Here is a 17,780-nt window from a genome sequence, read left to right on the forward strand (position 1 = left end):
TTTTGCAGTTTAGATTATTCTCCACATTCAAGGACATTTCAGGGGTACTCCCTTTCACTAGCTTGGTAAAAACCCATTGTTTATTTCTAAAGTTATAGTTTTGATTTTAAGTGTGGGAATCATAGACTGGCAAACTGTGTGTGTTAAGTGCCATCAAGTTGCTTCAGACGTATGGTGATTCTGTCAATTAAGTCCTCTGAAACATCCTATCATTAACAGCCTTGTCAGTTCTTGTTTTCTTAAAGGGAGAGCAGTGACTTCCTTCATAGAGTCAATCCATCTCATGCTAGATCTTCCTCTTTTCCTGCTGCCTTTGACTTTTCCTAGCATTATTGTCTTTTCCGGTGAGACTTCTCTTCTCACCATGTGATCAAAGTACGATAGCTTCAGTTTAATCACTATGGGACACATTGAAGGTTTAGGTTGGAAATGGAAGAGAACCATCCCGGCAAAGGTAGTACTAGTCCGACGAACCTCTCCAGAGCATAGCCTGGTCTAGGGGTGCCAGCTTTGCACTGAGAGATTCCTAGAGATTTGGGGGTGGAGCCTAAGGAAGGTAGAGTTTGAGGAGGGAGCTCAGTAGGGATGCCATAGAGTCCGCCCTCCAAACCGGCCATTTTTTGCAGAGAAACTGAGCTGTGTAGTCTGGAGATCAGTTGAAATTCAAGGAAATCACCAAGCCACAACCTGGAGGTTGGCAAATCTCTTGAATACATCAAATGGCCAGATCAAGCATCTTTTCACCAGTGTAGGATGAAGGAAAGAGGGATGAGGTGTGGAAAAAAATGCCTGCATGACTGTATGAGAAAGCAGGAGATATGATATCTATGTATGAGAGAATCTGCATTTTGCCAAGATATTTCTCTCTCTCTCTGGCCCCTTCCGTGTTTGCAAGTGAATTTTGCTATTCCGCACAGCTTCAAAGAGCATTGAAAGCAGTTTGAAAGTGCATTATTCTGCATGTGCGGAAGGAGCCTCTCTCTCTCTCTCTCTCTCTTCTCTACTTGTAAAACTCCCAGTGCATGTGGGGATGTGAATTCTTGTACTATTGCAGTATTCCTTTAAGAAAGAGAAGTTCTGTGATGAGGAAACTTGTATTGTAAATATTTCTCTTCATTCTTTTTCCCAAGTAGCTCGGCATCTGGCATTTAAGGAACCTTCCTCTGCTTTCTCCCCAGGGAGGAGGCACAAGCAGTATCTCATAACTGTGTATTGCTTATAATTTAACTCCCCCCCCAGTCATCCCCATTTTCCCATTGACCTTCAACACCCTATCCTTTCTTCCCTCAGCATGGTGGGAATAGTGTACCTTTAACAGGCAATGGCAAACCGCCTCTTTTTTAAAATAGATTTTTATTGATATTTTGGATCGTTACATGCTTATGCTATACATCATTATATTCCATCCTCCATATCCTTTCCCCCCCATTTCCCCCCACCCCTCTCTTCTTCTTCTCTTCTTTAAATGTGCAACGGCAGGTTCATTCTTTCTAGTCTTCTTTTCCAGTTTTCTTCTGTGATTCCAATTTCATTCAACCAGTCTTTGAATTCAGTCCAGATCCACAACATATCCTTTTGTTTTTCTTGCCATATTTGATTTCTTGACATTATATCAAACATTCCTAATTGTATTTGTTCCCATATATATTCCATCCGTTTCTGTATAGTCCAGGTTCTTTTATCTTTCCAACCCAATGCTATTAATGCATGAGCCGCTCTGATCATAAATTTAAATAACATTCTCTTTCTTTGTTCTGTTATTGTATACTCCCTTATACCTATGAATAATAGATCTATATTTATCTTTATTTTTACTTTCACATATTTTTCGATATACAATATAACGTTATTCCACAATTGTTTCACCTCTGGGGCAAACCACCTCTGACCTTGAAAAACCCATCATGGGGCACTGTAAATCAATGTGAATTGTTGGCAAAAGAATGGGTTTAAATCTCAAACCCTTATACCAGGCAAACAAACTATCACAGAGCTTATCTGCAGGCTTCAGAGAGCAACTGCTGCCCAGAACCTTTAACCAAAAGGACCGCCATCATGAGAACATGACTTAGGCCGATTATACACTACTGCCCTGCCATGCAGAAAGGGAATGTTGCCTTCGTGGCAGAGATTTCTGTACAGACGTGCTGACTTTTATGGCGCCATTGATCCTGGAAGCCCCGCGATTAGAAAGAGCAAGGAAATCCTGAAGCCTCCTCTTGCTTTCACTCCTTCCAGGTCGCTCCCTGCCTGAGCCAAGAATGAAGACTGCCACTATATTGATATGGTAGAGGCTGCTACCATTCTGGGCAGGCAGCCACCAATTTCTGCGGGGGGTGGGGACAAACAGAATCTCCCTAAAAAACAAACAGAACAGTAGCAGCCTACACAATATTTACGTGGGAAGTCGTTATTGCACTGAAAGGGCTAACTCCTCCAAAGGCAATCTTCATTCTTGGCTTGGACGGGGAGTGACCCAGGCAAGCCACGCAGCGGACAACGGGGCACCTTCTTGCATATCAACAAGGAAACCCCACTGGAGACTCCACTGCCAAGGCATAACAGGGCAAGGAGCAGTGTGGGAAGCACTCCATGCTTACTTTGAAGATAGTTTGGATTTATACCCCACCTTTCTCTCCTGCAAGGAGACTCAAGGTGGCTTACAAGCTCCTTTCCCTCCCTCTCCCCACAACAGACACCTTGTGAGGCAGGTGGGGCTGAGAGAGTTCCGAAGAACTGTGACTAGCCCAAGGTCACCCAGCAGGAATGTAGGAGTGCAGAAACACATCCGGTTCACTAGATAAGCCTCCGCCACTTAGATGGAGGAGTGGAGAATCAAACCTGGTTCTCCAGATTAGAATCCACCTGCTCTTAACCACTGCACCCCGCTGCTTGTAATGTTTTTGAAAACCTAGGGCTTACTCCTGGGAATTTTGTGTTTGTGTGTGTGGCGGTGGGGGGGGGGGCTCTCCCCCCCGCACAAAACTAAAATCCTCCCGAATTGCCAAATAAGTGCTGAATGGCTCATCAACTCGCGAGGACATCTCCTCGCATCACACCTAAAGCCATCCTCTTTAACCTGGGGAAGGGGAGAATCAACCGGCAGTCAGGTGGCCACCACCCCCTAGTGTCCGGAGCTGGAATAGTCCCCCAGGCCAAGAAAGGGAATCGGAAATGCTGAAAGGGTCGCGGGGGTGAGAAATAGAGGAGACTTTTGCTTCTTTCCTGGAGCAGGTTAAGATGGGAGGGGCTGATGTGCAATTTCTATAGGCCTGTTGCATGCAAGGGCAAACGCCTTGATTCTCTTGCACTGAAGCGTCTTCTTTTAACTCGTTAGCTAACTGCTATAGATAAGATCAAAGACAAAACTCCTCCCGGGGGGGCAGTGAGAATTGCACGGCTCCGCTTTTCCATTGCAAGCCGATCTGCCCGGTAACAAGTAACGCGCAGCAGCAAACCTCCTCGATCTATTGGCTATGCAAATCAACGGAGGGGACTAGAACATCCGCCCCCCCGGTTTTAAAATCGGGCCCTCCCCGATTCAGGCCGCCGCCCTCCGCTGCAGAAAGCGAAGCATGCTTGCGCGGAAATGTGATCTTGCAACTCTGGGGCTTTACTTCCGAGTAAATCTGCAGAGAGGAGCGTGGTCGTAAACCCCCACTCCACCCCCCTTCCCACGGTCAAGCTCCAGCCCGGCCACTGGCATTACTGGTTTGGAAGCCGCTGTCAAGTCATTGCAGAGTGCAGTTTTTAACTGGCCTGGTGGCGGTGGGGAAAGTCTTGCACGTGGGGCCGTGCCTGAGAAAATGAATTGCTCCTCCAATACATGATAATTGCTCAGGGAACTTACTCGCAAGTAAAATCGCCGTCAGATTAAACAATTGCTCCGATTCCTCCCGTTGCGACCAGTGGCAAAGAGCCAAGTACAGTGCAAACTAAGTCTACTCAGAAGCAAGCTCCGCTGTGTTCAGAGGGACTTACTTTCGAGAAAGCGTGCAAAGGAAAAGGATGGCTCCTTTAAGGCCACGTGCGCTTACTCGTGAGTAATCCCCTTTGAGTTTAGTGGGGATTTACTCTTGACTCGGAGGAGACATTTCTAGGGCCTGACTCTTTAGTGGGTTCGGGGCATATAATGACAATAACAATATTGCTGTATTGTTATTGCTGTATTGCAATAACAATGTTGCTGTAATAGTTGAGAAGCCACCCTGAACGCCTCCGGGTTCCGCTTCAGATTCCTGCCAAATATTTGGGAGGCTTGAAAACTTGCAAAAGGGCGGGGGGGGGGGGGGGAGTAAAGCAAATCGGAAACGCGACGAGTGCAAATGTGCGTCCCGCGTGCAAAAGGCTCTTTGGGGTGGAGGCAGAGCGGAAATGGCGCTTCCCCCGCTGAATAATTCCTAGAAAGCGCGGCCCAGAAGCCGCCTGTCAATCACGCGCACATTCGAGGGAAAGGCGGAGCTGGCCGGTTTTGACTGCTAGGGCAGCCGACCATGTGGACCACGGGGTGGGAAACTGGGGCGGGGAGGAGGAGGGTGAAGAGGGTGGCCCGATGCTGTGGCACTCTGTCCCCTTCTGCACATGCAGAATAACGCACTTTCAATCCGCTTTCACAATTGTTTGCAAGTGGATTTTGCTATTCTGCACAGTAAAATCCAGGTGCAAAGTGGATTGAAAGTGCTTTGTTCTGCATGTGCGGAGGGGGTCTCCCTCTGGGGCACTGCCTTCTTTTGGGGTGGGGGAAGAGAGAGGTGCTGGCACTTTGGAGGTTGCTTGCCATGCCAAGTCTTTTCCTTTAAGCACCCGCCCGCTTCCCCGGGCATATAGCCAGCCAGGTGCCTGCCAGGTTGCCGCCCAGGGGCTAGGCTCGAACCAGACTAGCCATGGCCCAGGTGGTTTGGCAGAACAAACGCTTTCGACTCAAGGACCCAATAAAATGCAATTACGCCTATGAAAGGCCAGTAAAATGCAGCACAGTAAAAAATCAACAAGAGGAATCAATAAAATATTGTTCAGCCAATAAAAGGCAACATTCTGCTCAATCGTGCTGTGTGCTCCTGCCTTCACATTTCTTGGAACTCCAAAGTCTCTGGAAGTTCTTTAGGGAATCAGGCATTCTCAAGCTCCTGCAGAAGGAAGTTCCAAAGGGTTTTTTTTGGGGAGGGGTCAACATCTGGAAGAGGCAATAGCAGCCATTTTATGAGCTGCGGGTAGCTGGTTGCCCAGCTGAGCCCATGTGGTACATCGCCGCCCCCCCCTTTTGTGGTGCCCCAAGTTGTCTTTTGTTTGGCTTGCTGAGAGAACTGTCCTGAGGACGTTCTTCTAAGTCAAATTGAATTGTGGCTTCCCTCTGTGAAATTAAGAAGTGAAAATACAAGTCTTATCTTGGGGGAGGATCTTGTACAGGGCTCTGATTGGTCCCTCCCTGCCCCACTAAATAGTGATTCTTCGAACAGGGATGCTCGGAATTTAACCTGCTTCTTGCAAAGCACGTTCTTGTTTTCCGAACCGCACTCTTTATTACTTATCTTTTTATTGACTGCAGGCAAAGAGCCAGAGTGCTAAGTTCACCTGGTCTCCCACCCTAATCCTTTCCTTTATGTTACAACCTCAGTGGTAGCATGTTTACTGTATAAAAAAAATTCAGTAAACTCACAGAACCACATTCTGGTAGTTTTGCTTTCACTTTGATTGAGCTCCCATAACATTTCAGTAGATTTTACATGTATGTCAAAAGCCCCAATGCAGAAGAGTGTGTACTGCTCCAAAAAAAGGCATGGAAAGGAAAGGAAACACTGTAGCATGAAATCTAGCGCTCATAGCTACGAAACATACAAAGTATGACGTATTGTCGAAGGCTTTCATGTCCGGAATCACTAGGGTGTTGTGGGTTTTCCGGGTTGTATGGCCGTGTTCCAGTAGCATTTCTCCTGACGTTTCGCCTGCATCTGTGGCATGCCTGCCACAGATACTGGCAAAACATCAGGAGAAAATGCTACTGGAACCTGGCCGTACATCCCGGAAAAAAGCACAACACCCAATTCAAGGTATGCTCTATTTCTCCACTGGTTTAGTGGGAGAAATGATACAACCATGAGCGTGGCCACATAGCTAAGGTGGTTCTGTTTTCTAGTGGTGCCATAACCCAAGCTGTTTTTTTGAAGCTGAGCTCTCCTCGTGGGGTCGCCAACGTCCAGGCGGAGCATGGAGATCTGGAATTACAACAAATCTCCAGTCAACAGAGATCCGTTCCCCTGGAGAAAATGGCTGCTTTGGGATGGGTTGGTAGTATCATATGGCATTATACCCCTCTGAGCTCTTTCCCCTACCCAAATCATGTCTCTTCCCAGTCTCCACTCCCCCCCCCAAATATCTGCAGGAATTTCCCAACCACGCTATCTCTAAACAACTGTTCAGAGCAACACAGGGGGAAGAGCGCTAAAGCAACTGAATAACATTCAACTCTCCTTCCAGTTTCTTCTATGGCTCGTTTTCCTTTTACAAAAAATTCACCAAGTCAGCAGGAATGATTCCCAGAGAAACCGTGCCTAGAGTTGCAGCGAGATTCTGTCGATGCCCAACAGAACAGTGTGCATGCTTAAAATAAAATGATTGATTGGTTGATTTATAAACTGCCCTTCCCTGCAGGGCTCAGGGCGGTGAACAACAATAATAAAACAGTATAAAACACTACAATAATAAAAACATAAAAAACAAAATATCATAAATACATTGACAGTAGATAGCGAAAACCAACCCCTTATATGTCCCTGGGAGGCCACTAATAACAAGTTAATTCAGTTTAGGCTTGGCTGGCCAGATGTAAAAGCTTGGCAAAACAGCTCCGTTTTACAGGCCCTGAGGAAACAGTTCAAGTCCTGCAGAGCCCTGATCTCCCTGGGCAGTCTGTTCCACCAGGTAGCGGCCAAGGATGTAAAGGCCTTGTAGTGGCCAGCTGGATATGACATGTGAACAGCGTGGTTGCATACCGCAGCTCGTGGGTGCCCTTCCCCATGCTCCGATTTCAAAATAACTCTTACAGACCTCTGCGAAATTTACTTCCAAGGAAACCTGCACGTGTCAGATCCGGCTGGGTACAGCGTTTGCCCCAAAGTGAGTCCCGTTGAGGCCAGCCACTTGGAAGTAAGTTTTGTAGAGTTCCATGTGAACTTGAGATGATGAACTGATACTGTGGCCCACCTGAATGGCACAACTGTCTCACCTTATTGCTGGAGATGCTGTTCTTGTGATTAAAAACGCTGTATAGGATGTGGAGTGGAGAGTTTTGGGCTGAGCTCTTGGGGCTGGAAAGACCTGCACTGGGTTGTTTTGAGGGAATACAAAAGGCAGGCAAAAGGAAACAAGTAAATGTTGTTTTGCCTTAAGATCTAGCAGTTTGGGAAGGGAAACAAGATGGCCTCCCTCAGGTGGCTGCGAGTTAGTGACTTCCACCTTTAGAACTCTCAAACCGAAAGTCATAATTATGACTGACAATAACTTGCAGCTTGCTGTGGCATGAAAAAGTGCCCACAGCCTCCTTTTCTGTGCTCAGAAACTATGCTCTGTTGAATGGCCTGTGAGCATGCCATACGTTTCTGTGCATGGGTGCTCAAAAGCAAAAACCACAGGTCCAGTGGGGCTAACTTGCATCTAAGTAAGTGAGTGACTGCAGCCTTCCTTGGAAAGCTCAACAGGATGAGCTGCCAAGAAATCTTGTACTGGTCTGAGTGGAAAGTATGTTGACTTGGAAGCAAATCCTTTTGGGCTCAGTGGAACTTATTCCTGGATAATGCCTGGATAATTCCTGGAGGGGACTCCAGCCGTAATAGGTAGTGACTTCTGTGTAAAAGTCAGCTGCGCTCATTTGAGATGATTATTAGTAATTTATTTACTGCTGTAGCCATAAGCGGTAACATCATTAAACACATATATTACACAAAGCATATTGCAAACAGTTTATATAAACATATTGCAAATGTATTGCAAACAAAATGAAACCCATAAAATAAAACAAACAGTCCATGGATAATAAAACATTACAATTCGGATAGAATTCTGGCATAATTAAGAGGTACGAATTTCTTTCTTATATTTGAAGTGGGCTGTCATTGCATTTTGTGGCAAGGCATGTTAAGTAGTGTTTTCTTTTAATTTCTTTTTGGTGCATTTCATGATGGAAGCCACTTTGACTCCTAGCATGGGAGAAAAGTGGGGTAAAATGCTTAAAATTAAAAAAAAAACCCCAAGAGAAGCAATGCAATCCTCTTCTTAAAGAGCCAGCCTGGTGTAGTGGATAAGAGCTGGTGTACTTTAATCTGGAGAACTGGATTTGATTCCCCACTTGAGCTGTAGGGGCTTATCTGGGGAACCAGATTAGTTTGTGCACTCCAACACACCCTGCTGGGTGACCTTGGGCTAGTCACAGTTCTTACATGCTCTCTCAGCTCCCTCCCCTAATCTCACAGGGTGTTTGTTCTTGGGAGGGAAAGGAAGATTGTAAACCCCTTGGAGTCTTCTTACAGAAGAAAAGGGGATACTTGAATCCAATACTTCTTTTTGCAAGGGAGAGTAATTCCTAAAATAGCCAGAAAGGAAGACGGGCCTCAAGAGAGGAGGAAGAGGGAGGGAGGAAGCGGTTGGCAAGTTCACATGCCCGCGCCCTCTCTCCCTCCTCCTTCGCTTCTCCCCTCCCTCTTCGCTACTCTCCTCCCACCCAACTTTTCCCCCGTCCCGGAAAAAAAGGAGGCGCCGGAGGTGGTGGCCTCGCTCGCTGTCCCTCCTCGGCGGAGCCATGGAGCTGCTCTGCTGCGAGGGGGCCGCGGCCGTGGCCACGAGGCGCGCTGCGCCGGACCCCAACCTAGTGCGCAACGAGCGCGTTTTGCGCAACTTGCTCGCCGTCGAGGAGCGCTACCTGCCCCGCTGCTCCTACTTCAAGTGCGTCCAGCGGGACATCCAGTTCACTTCGCTGCGGGAGGATGGTGGCCACTCTTGATGCTGGAGGTGGTGCTTCGGTAAGTTCACCGAGCTGGCCTCGGCTGGCTCCCGGAAAGTGGGAGGCTGGCTGAGCCGCGGGCAAGGCGGCGCTTCCAGTGCGCTCAGCAGGGCTGGCGCCTCGCCGCGTGCTTTCCTACTCGGAAGTAAGCCCCGCTGAACGAGCTGGGTTTGCTGGCAGGTAAAGCCGGAGACCCTTGGGGTGTGCGATGGGGAGCCAGGGTGCTTGAGCCAGGTTCGAAGTGATTGCAGCGTGCGCGTTTCCTCGGGAGTAAGTGCTGCTGAGTGCACCGCGGGTACGGCTCCTGCATTGGCTGGCTAACTTGGTGGTAACTTCAGCTATTCAGAGTTGCAAAGTGGGGGGGGGGCATCTTAATGCAGGGGTTGTGTAAGGCGCGTGGATGCCTCAATAGGGCCACAGGAAACCTTCCTGGAAAAAAGGGGCATGGCATGCATTGTGTTTTTTGGAGCATGGGTGGCGGCGGCTGCAGGGACGGGAACGCCGCCGCCCTCCTCCGGTCTCTCTCTGTGTTTGAGTCTGGAATGCCCTTCCGGGGCTGCGTGCTGGGGGTGCAAAAGGGGGTGGTTGGAAAAGAGCCGCAGGGAAAAAAAAACCTCTTCCAAGACCGGGGACTTTTCAGACGGGGTTGGAAGGTCCCCCCGCCCCCGTAGCCCTTTCCGGGGAACTTCCTTGAAGAAACGCAGGCACCCAGTGGGGATGCCCCCCTCCCCCGTGCAAAGTTTGCTCAAAGTTTAGTGCCCACGTATGCAAAGTGCCGAACATGCCGCATTTCTCTCCCCCGCCCCCCGCCATGCTTCGTGAAGCTCTTTGCTCTGGAAGACGACCCCCCCACCTCGGATTCCCTCCCCATTCCTTGCAAGCCGTTCTGCGATTCCAGGGGTCCTTGGGTCCCCCACTGGTTTCCTTCTTCAAAGCTGCCCAGTGGAGAATAATTCCCAGGCGTGGGCGCTCCAGTTTGGCTGGTGGAGGCCTCTTGTTCCGCACTGGGGAGGGAGGGGGGGCGGGGGCCGGGGGGGGGGGGCACAGCAACTCCCAATTACTGGCCCCAGGAAGCCCAACCTCTCTTCTGAGTATTCATGTACAAGTGAGTCCTCTTCTGTATTATCCTGATTTTTAATTAATTTTCTCTCTAGCTGAGAAACATGGGTCATCTCTTCCCCTTTCAGCCCCTCCATGGTTCCTAGTTGGGGGGCTGGTGCCTTGCCTTTCCCCCTGAGGAATGTTGGCTGTGGTCAGGCATAAGAGTTCACTGGAGGGTGCCGTTTCTCCAAAATGGGGACCTTTGGGACTGTTTCGAGATTGGTGTCTTTTGAAATTAGGATGAAATCCCAGGAATGGGAGAAGCTTGCAAATCTTGAGTGTCCGGTTCAGAGGGAAATGTTAACTCTCTTTTTCCCTCTGCTGGATGGGATTTCAGCTCTTACACCATGATGGCTTGAGCTCATTTCTTATGGAATGCATCAAAAAGCATGTGAAATTCCCTGACTGTGTCCTGACCTTCCCCTATCCTTATTTAACTATCAAGCACTCTTCCTAAATAGCTCCTAGGTGAGGCACGCCTCCCCCCCACCCCACCCTGGGAGCATCAGAAGCACACCTTGAAATTGCTGGAGGGACACTTTAATTTAAGAGTTTAATGAGTCAGAAGAACTTGCCTACTGGCTGTCCCTTTGAGCCCAGACTCCTACAGAGATGCAGCAAAGAATGTCATTTAACAGTGTTCCTACATTGGGAGTGATTGAATGGTGAAGTTAAAGCCAGCCATATGGGGGCAGAACTACTTGCCTCCAGATGAGTTAGAAAGCAAAGCCAGAGCAGGGACTCAAACAGAGGCTCACCAGTTATCTTCCTCTGTGAATGGCTCCTGGATGCTTTGAGATATTTCTCAGAGTACAAGCAGTACGGTCTTAAAAAGAAGCTTTCCCTTCTGTCCACTGAATTCAGTGGGTGTTACATTCTTCAGAAGACCTTTGTGTCAGTTTCGTGTCTACTGGTGCAATCCTGTGGAAAGTTGCTGTAGTTGTCCATTGAAAACGGGTTTAAGACTGGAGTAACTGGGCAGGGTTCATCTTTGTTTTGCTCCACAGTGTATGTCTTCCCCTTTCCTCTGCAGGTCTGCGAAGAGCAGAAGTGCGAGGAAGAAGTGTTTCCCTTGGCTATGAATTACCTGGACAGATTTCTAGCTGTGGTGCCCACCCGCAAATGCCACCTGCAGCTTTTGGGAGCGGTGTGTATGTTTCTGGCCTCCAAGCTGAAAGAAACCATCCCCCTCACAGCCGAGAAACTTTGCATCTACACCGACAACTCCATCAGACCTCAAGAGCTCCTGGTAAGACCCCCCAACTTACCTCAGCTTGCAAACATTTTTTGCATTCCCCAGTGTGAAATGTGAATGCGTTCAGTGCGTTGGTTTGGTTCTAAACTCCCCCCCAATGGTTATGCATGAACTACAAATCCCATCAGCCCCTGCCAGCATGGCCAGAGGTTTTGCATTCCCAGTCAATGAAATGTGGAATCGTTCCAGTCGCGTGGTTTTGGTTCTAAACTCCCCCCCAATGGTTATGCATGAACCACAAATCCCCATCAAATCCCTGCCATGCATGGCCAAGAGGGCCACTTGATGGCAGGATTTGTGAGTCCATAATCAGAACTATCTGAGAGCCGTAGAGTTGCGTTAGACCCTGATAGTTAATGGATCGATTGGCAAAATTTTGGACTGTTTGGATGGGAAACATTGTAAGATAATGAACAGACTGAATGGATCTTGTGTTGAAGAGAGCCCATGTGCTTTCAGCCCTAACTTTTTAAGCACTTCTCTTGTTCGAAGGTGGTTTCTTGTTAGTGTTCGACTGCCACCTAGTGTTAAAAATGCACCACTTGTGATGACTTAATCTTTGAACCTTCGCCAACTTCCCCCTCTTGTTTCCAGCTAATTTTTTTCTTTAAAGGAGCTGCCTCCAAGATAGACCCTCTAGTAAACTACTGCGGTGTTTTATTGGCCTGATTAAAAGTTATGTGCACAGTCAAACAAATCTTGCATGTCTTCTCCCTAGAAAATAGATCAGTGCTGCATGTGTTATTCCTAAGTGTGACATGCTGCCAAGTTGCTGCTGCTGTATGACAGTTCTGTAGGGTTTTCAAGGCAGGGGGCTTACAGATGCAGTTTGCCATTGCCTGCCTCTGTAAAGCAACCCTAAACTTTCATGGTGGTCTCCCATCCTATTACTAACCACGGCCAACTCTGTTTAGCTTCCAAGATCTGACAGGATCAGACCAGCCCGGGCTATTCCTGTGATTAGATAAACAGGCAGTTTTGAAAATCACCCAGTGTAAGCAGTGTTTGAAATATGCTCCTTAAAGCGGGAACTTTGTGTTATTTAAACGAGTAGTTCTGTCATTTTTGTTCAGCGGTAGCCGACATGTTCTGTATGTTTTTTTGGAGACCTTAGATTTTGTATTGTTGAAGGCTTTCATGCCCGGATTCAACTGGTTGTTGTGGGTTTTTGGACTGTAAATGTAAATGGAGTGATAACCACACCCGCAATACAAGGCACTCAACCACACCTTTGCATAGCAAGTACCATCCAAACACTTACTGATTGGTTCCCCGCCCTGGGACATGGATAATTTATACCCCACTAAATATTCTCTTCTCACTAGATGCAGTGTGTAGCACACTTCTCCCTGTGATACACCTCTGAAGATGCCGGCCACACGTGCAGGCAAAACGTTAGGAACAAGATCTACCAGACCATGGCCACACAGCCTGGAAAACCCACAACAGCCTTAGATTTTGATCTCCCAAGACTGGGAGAAAGTTTTCCTGGGTTCAGGATCCACTGACAGTATTACAGTAACGATTGCTTAGACCTGCAAAGCACAAGGACCAGTTTATACACATAATACAGGTGTAATAAAAGTTATCTAGGACTCTCATCACTGCCAAGATGAGGGTGGGGATTGCATGTTCCAATACTCTCAAAATTTGTTTTTTAAAAGACTTCCTGAACATTGAAAACTACTCTTAGTTCAGCCTAGCCTTGTCCTTTCTGTGTTCAGGGAGGCAGCATACAGGAGGCACACATACCTTCCTGTGGAGTCAAAAGCCCAGGAAACCATTACAGCCCAGGAAAAGTTTTATGATGTATAGACAGTGTGATTCCTGCCCTGCCCTGGATCGCCCAGGCCAGCATGATTATGGCAGATCTTAGAAGTTTAGCAGGATTGGAGACCGTGAAGGAAGTCCAGGTTTCCTGTGCAGAGGCCGGCAGTGATAACCCCTCTCTGAAGGTCTCTTGCCACGAGAACCATATAGAACAGTGGTGGCAAACCTTTGGCACTCCAGAAGTTATGGACTACAATTCCCATCAGCCCCTGCCAGCATGGCCAATTGGATATAGGATCATCATAAGTTTGTTGTAGTTTGGTGGTACTTTAGACCACGGATATAGGATCATCATAAGTTTGTTGTAGTTTGGTGGTACTTTAGACACACAGTGTTGTTCTTGGTGGTGTCAACACCCGCCTCGCTGAAGACGAGCTATCTTTTGAGAAACGTTTTCATCATCTGTTCTAGTCAAGCAGTTGGTTGTTATAAGAATCCTGCTGCCATGTTAATCAGCAAGTTAAGAGGTTCCGTTGGGCGTTTACAGGACTAGGACCTACTAGAACATTTGCTTCCTGGATGGACTTCATGTTGTTGTCTGACCACTCAGCGATTGCTGAATAAATTATGACTGAGTCATATTTTTCAGATTTGTGATGTTAGTAATATACGTGAGTTCAGGAAGCATGCTTCCGATTTTTCTTTGTGCAGTTCATATCTGAAGTGGGGACATTTCCATCTTCCAGTAAGGAGATGGTTGTGGTTCCTGTAGCATCTTCCTTGGAAAGAGGTACCCAAACTTTTGCTTTGCACGTTGAGTATCTGCATGAATGCAGGAAACATGAGTCAGACTTCCTGCCTCTGTCCCTGTTGTAATGGTTTAAGGGTGTGCAAGACAGTTTACACGACTTGTGCATTAAAAAAAACTGTTTAAAATTATTAAAATCATATTAACATTAATTGGAAGTGGCCCCAAATTCTGGGAAGGAGATCAACCCTGTAGAACGTTTCTCTTTCGGCTGTCAATAACACACACCCCTGCTTGTCATAGACCTTGTTTAAACATTTACAGAGATGTGTAAATATTGAATACGTCCTTATTGTGTAGTAAGGACCCCACCTTATGGAATGACTTTCCGGATGCAATCAGGAAATCTTCCACCCTCCTAGGTTAGGCTGCCCAGTTTGACTTGCGTTGACCCTTCACCTAACACACTACCTAAAAGTATGTGGCTCTGCTATATGGATTGCCACATTTTTTGTCGTTACTTCTCCTTGCAGGGAACTTTTGTGTTTCGATTAAGAGTAGGAACAGATGGGAATAGCTGGTGTTTTTATATTTTCAAAGCAGGCAAGGGTTGACTCCTACACATTTGTTGCATTAATGATTCCTTTTTTCCTTCTGGAATCTCGAGGTTGTTTTCAACAATACAAACATAATATATTTAAAAAGTCATACTGAAAGTAGTAAAGCAGTATCATACATTAAAATAACAGTAAAAGCAGTGATCATCATCAGCCAGTAAAAGCAAGACAATAATCAAGAACATCCAAAGCAAAATAGGAGATGAAAACCATTGATGTTGATGTTATCCTGAACTAGACCCAGAGCTGAAAGAGTAGGATCTGAGTGATGCGTGTTTTTTATCATAAGTTGTTCTTTGATGGTCCATCCTCAGTAGATTGGCATGAGCAATAACTAGAGTGGCAGCGATACTTTCCCCATCAACTGGAAATGGCCCATTCTGATTAAACAATTTCTTGAAGCAGAGTATATGATTGTATTAATGCTGTTGAAGCTGGGGTGGGGGGGTGTATGTAAATGTCTCTTTTCATTCTAGAAAGTGCTCTGGGCAAGGCAGCCAGATGCACCTTCTGGAACTCATGCCAAGAAAATCCTTTAGGTTTTCCAAACAGGGTGCCATTAGAAACAGCCAAAAGGTGATTGGAGATCAAAATTGGGGATGTCTCAACTGAGGAGAGGCTAGGGTCCATTAGAAAATAAGTCCCTAGATGTTAGCATGGCACAGTTCGCTTCAACAACTACTAAAGGCCTCTGGAAAATAATTGTAAGAGATTTATTGAAGCTTAACAGTGAGGAGTAAGAAGGAATTCCCTGCTACAAGAAATCGAAGGCCTTGTCAAAGGCTTCCATGGCCGGAATTACTGGGGTGTTGTGGGGTTTCCAGGTTGTATGGCTGTGTTCCAGTAGCATTTTCTCTTGACGCTTCACCTGCTCTGTGGCTGACATCTTCAGAGGATCCTCTGAGGATGCCAGTGACGTATGCAGGCAAAACATCAGGAGAAAATGCTACAGGAACATGGCCATACAGCCTGGAAACCCCACAACACCCCAGTCTTAGGCCTAATGGTCACCACTAAAAAACCCTTTGTCCAACATGCCCAGCAGATTCATTTGGTCTTCACAAGGCACAGGGCAATAGGAGTCAATCTTGGGTCTTTGGCAAACTTGGCAGATGAAGGTACTCCTGTGGTTGCCACGATCCCAAACCAAGTAGGGCTTTAAAGAGTGATGTGAGCATTTTGGTCTGGAAACAAACTGGCAGCTGGTATAATTGATGTAGTAACCGGCAGATATGATCTCTGTGGCAGGTTTCAGTTAATGCCTTTTGCTGCATATTGCTCTGGCTGGATCGTTTTCAAAGTCTGCAAAGTGTGTCACAGTAATAGGCCTTTAAGTGTATGTTTTCAGACAAAGGCCACAATGACCTTGGCAATATCCTACTGCAGGCCAACCCTTCTGGGTGGGCATTCAGCGCTGGCTACAAAGACGTGAATTTTGGCAGGCGCTTCTAGTCCTCGTTATTTTCAGCCAGGGGCTGACATTTTTCAATTAACAGGAATAAAATCAGCAACTTCAAAGCCTTGGAGCGTAATGAAAAGAGACCGTTCAAGACAAGTTGAAGTAGCGAAGATAGACGGTTGTCTTCTTGAAAGACAGTTATTTTTTCCCCCTGCCTTTTGTTATCTCTTTCAGGATTGGGAGCTGGTGGTTTTGGGGAAGTTGAAGTGGAACCTTGCTGCGATCACCCCCCATGATTTTATTGAACACATCCTAAGGAAGCTTCCCTTCCCTCGAGACAAGCTGCTTTTGATCCAGAAGCACGCACAAACTTTTATTGCGCTGTGTGCCACAGGTATGTCAACGAAAATATCCTCTTGGCAGGTATCTGGTTCGGTTCTGTCAGGGAAAGAGAGAATCTTCAGTTATGAATTCGACTGGTAGTTGTCGCCAATTTGGGCCCATGGTTTTCATAAACCATTTCACCCAGGCCTTTGTAGTTCAGGCAGGTGCAATAATGTCTGATAGATGCTCAGGGTCAAGGGAATGACAGCTCCAGTTGGCTCATGAATAGGAATTATGCTAGACCTCGATTCAGATTTGGGCCAAGAAGGGGCCTTAGTACTTCTCTTTGTGCAGTTTTGCCAAATGAAACAAACACGGCAGCCACTGCACCACTGTTAACAGAGGAAGGAGGGAAGGTATTTTTCCTCTGTTTTTCTAGGACTGATTATAGGTTTGGTTTCAATTGGTGAGTATCAGGCCAGGGATGGGGAAGAATTGAACTGCCAGCACAGTCTGAATTAGGAGCCATGTGCCATCCTGCTGTTTCTATTTTTTTAAACGTCGGAAAGATCAATTCATGTATCTTCCAACAATCTCAGTTAGATTAATCTTTCAGCAGTTGGGTAAATATTTTGGTGCCCTTGCGTAGATGCCCTACAGAATCCTGCCCTGTAGCCAGGATTTGTTTATATTTACACAGGAAAAAGTTTTACACAAAAACTAATGTTTTGTTTTTATGTGTGCTGATTTTTAGTTTTTTAGTGCTACTTCTTTTTGAGATAGTTTTTTAAATAGCCATTTGTTGGACAACAAGGGTGGTGAAGTTGCTTGCTCCAGATGTGAACAAAATCTGTCTCAGCTTGGAGAGATAGACCTGGAGAGAGTTGTTATAAATGAATTCATAAAATTTGATGATGGTGTAGGCTTACTATGTGCCATGTAGCATCATGCTACATTTCCTGGAAAGAATATGGCATTTTTATCCTATCAGTGGAGGAACAAACAAGGAGAATCAACATACAGGTAGCACCATTTGGTCAGCTGTTTACCACATCTGAACATCTGTGTGTGTGTGTTTGTCGGGATGTATATCAAAAATACTCCTGGTCTGACACTTCTCAAGGTGTTTGACACTTTTTTGTGCAGCTGTATTTTGGAGGCAGAGTGCGAATACCGAACTCACAGGAACAAAGGAAGCAATCCTGTGCTGTGGGAACACAGTAGATTGTACAGGATTAGACTGCATCCCAGTGCGAAGCTTCTGTTCTGCAATCATGGTTCATAATCATCGATTAGACCTTTTCTCCGCAATTTTTAAACTTTTAAACAGACCCGTAGACAAGTTCACTTTGTGGCAGAGAATTCCATAAATGACTTAGGCATTGGTTCGGGTGGGTTTTCCGGGCTGTGTGGCTGTGGTCTGGTGGATCTTGTTCCTAACGTTTCGCCTGCATCTGTGGCTGGCATCTTCAGAGTATCACGGAGAGAAGTCTAGTGACACAGTGTGTAACAGTATCTATACACAGTGTGTAACAGACTTCCCTCTGTGATACACCTCTGAAGATGCCAGCCAC

General features: G+C 46.6%; 1 protein-coding gene across 2 annotated transcripts in view; it reads left to right on the plus strand.

Moving 5' to 3' along the window:
- Nucleotides 1-8,723: 8,723 nt before the first annotated feature.
- Nucleotides 8,724-17,780, plus strand: part of CCND2 (cyclin D2) — a 28,839-nt gene continuing 19,782 nt past the window's right edge. The window contains exons 1-3 of one of the 2 annotated variants that reach the window (XM_048516260.1): nt 8,724-9,000; nt 11,127-11,342; nt 16,117-16,276. In XM_048516260.1, coding sequence (XP_048372217.1) covers nt 8,992-9,000; nt 11,127-11,342; nt 16,117-16,276 — 385 coding nt within the window. In that variant the 5' untranslated portion in view covers nt 8,724-8,991. Of the gene's footprint in view, nt 9,001-11,100; nt 11,343-16,116; nt 16,277-17,780 lie in introns of both variants that reach the window. The other variant, XM_048516261.1, reaches the window with a different exon arrangement.

This window comes from Sphaerodactylus townsendi, linkage group LG14, assembly GCF_021028975.2.
Source record: "Sphaerodactylus townsendi isolate TG3544 linkage group LG14, MPM_Stown_v2.3, whole genome shotgun sequence".
Lineage (NCBI taxonomy): Eukaryota > Metazoa > Chordata > Lepidosauria > Squamata > Sphaerodactylidae > Sphaerodactylus > Sphaerodactylus townsendi.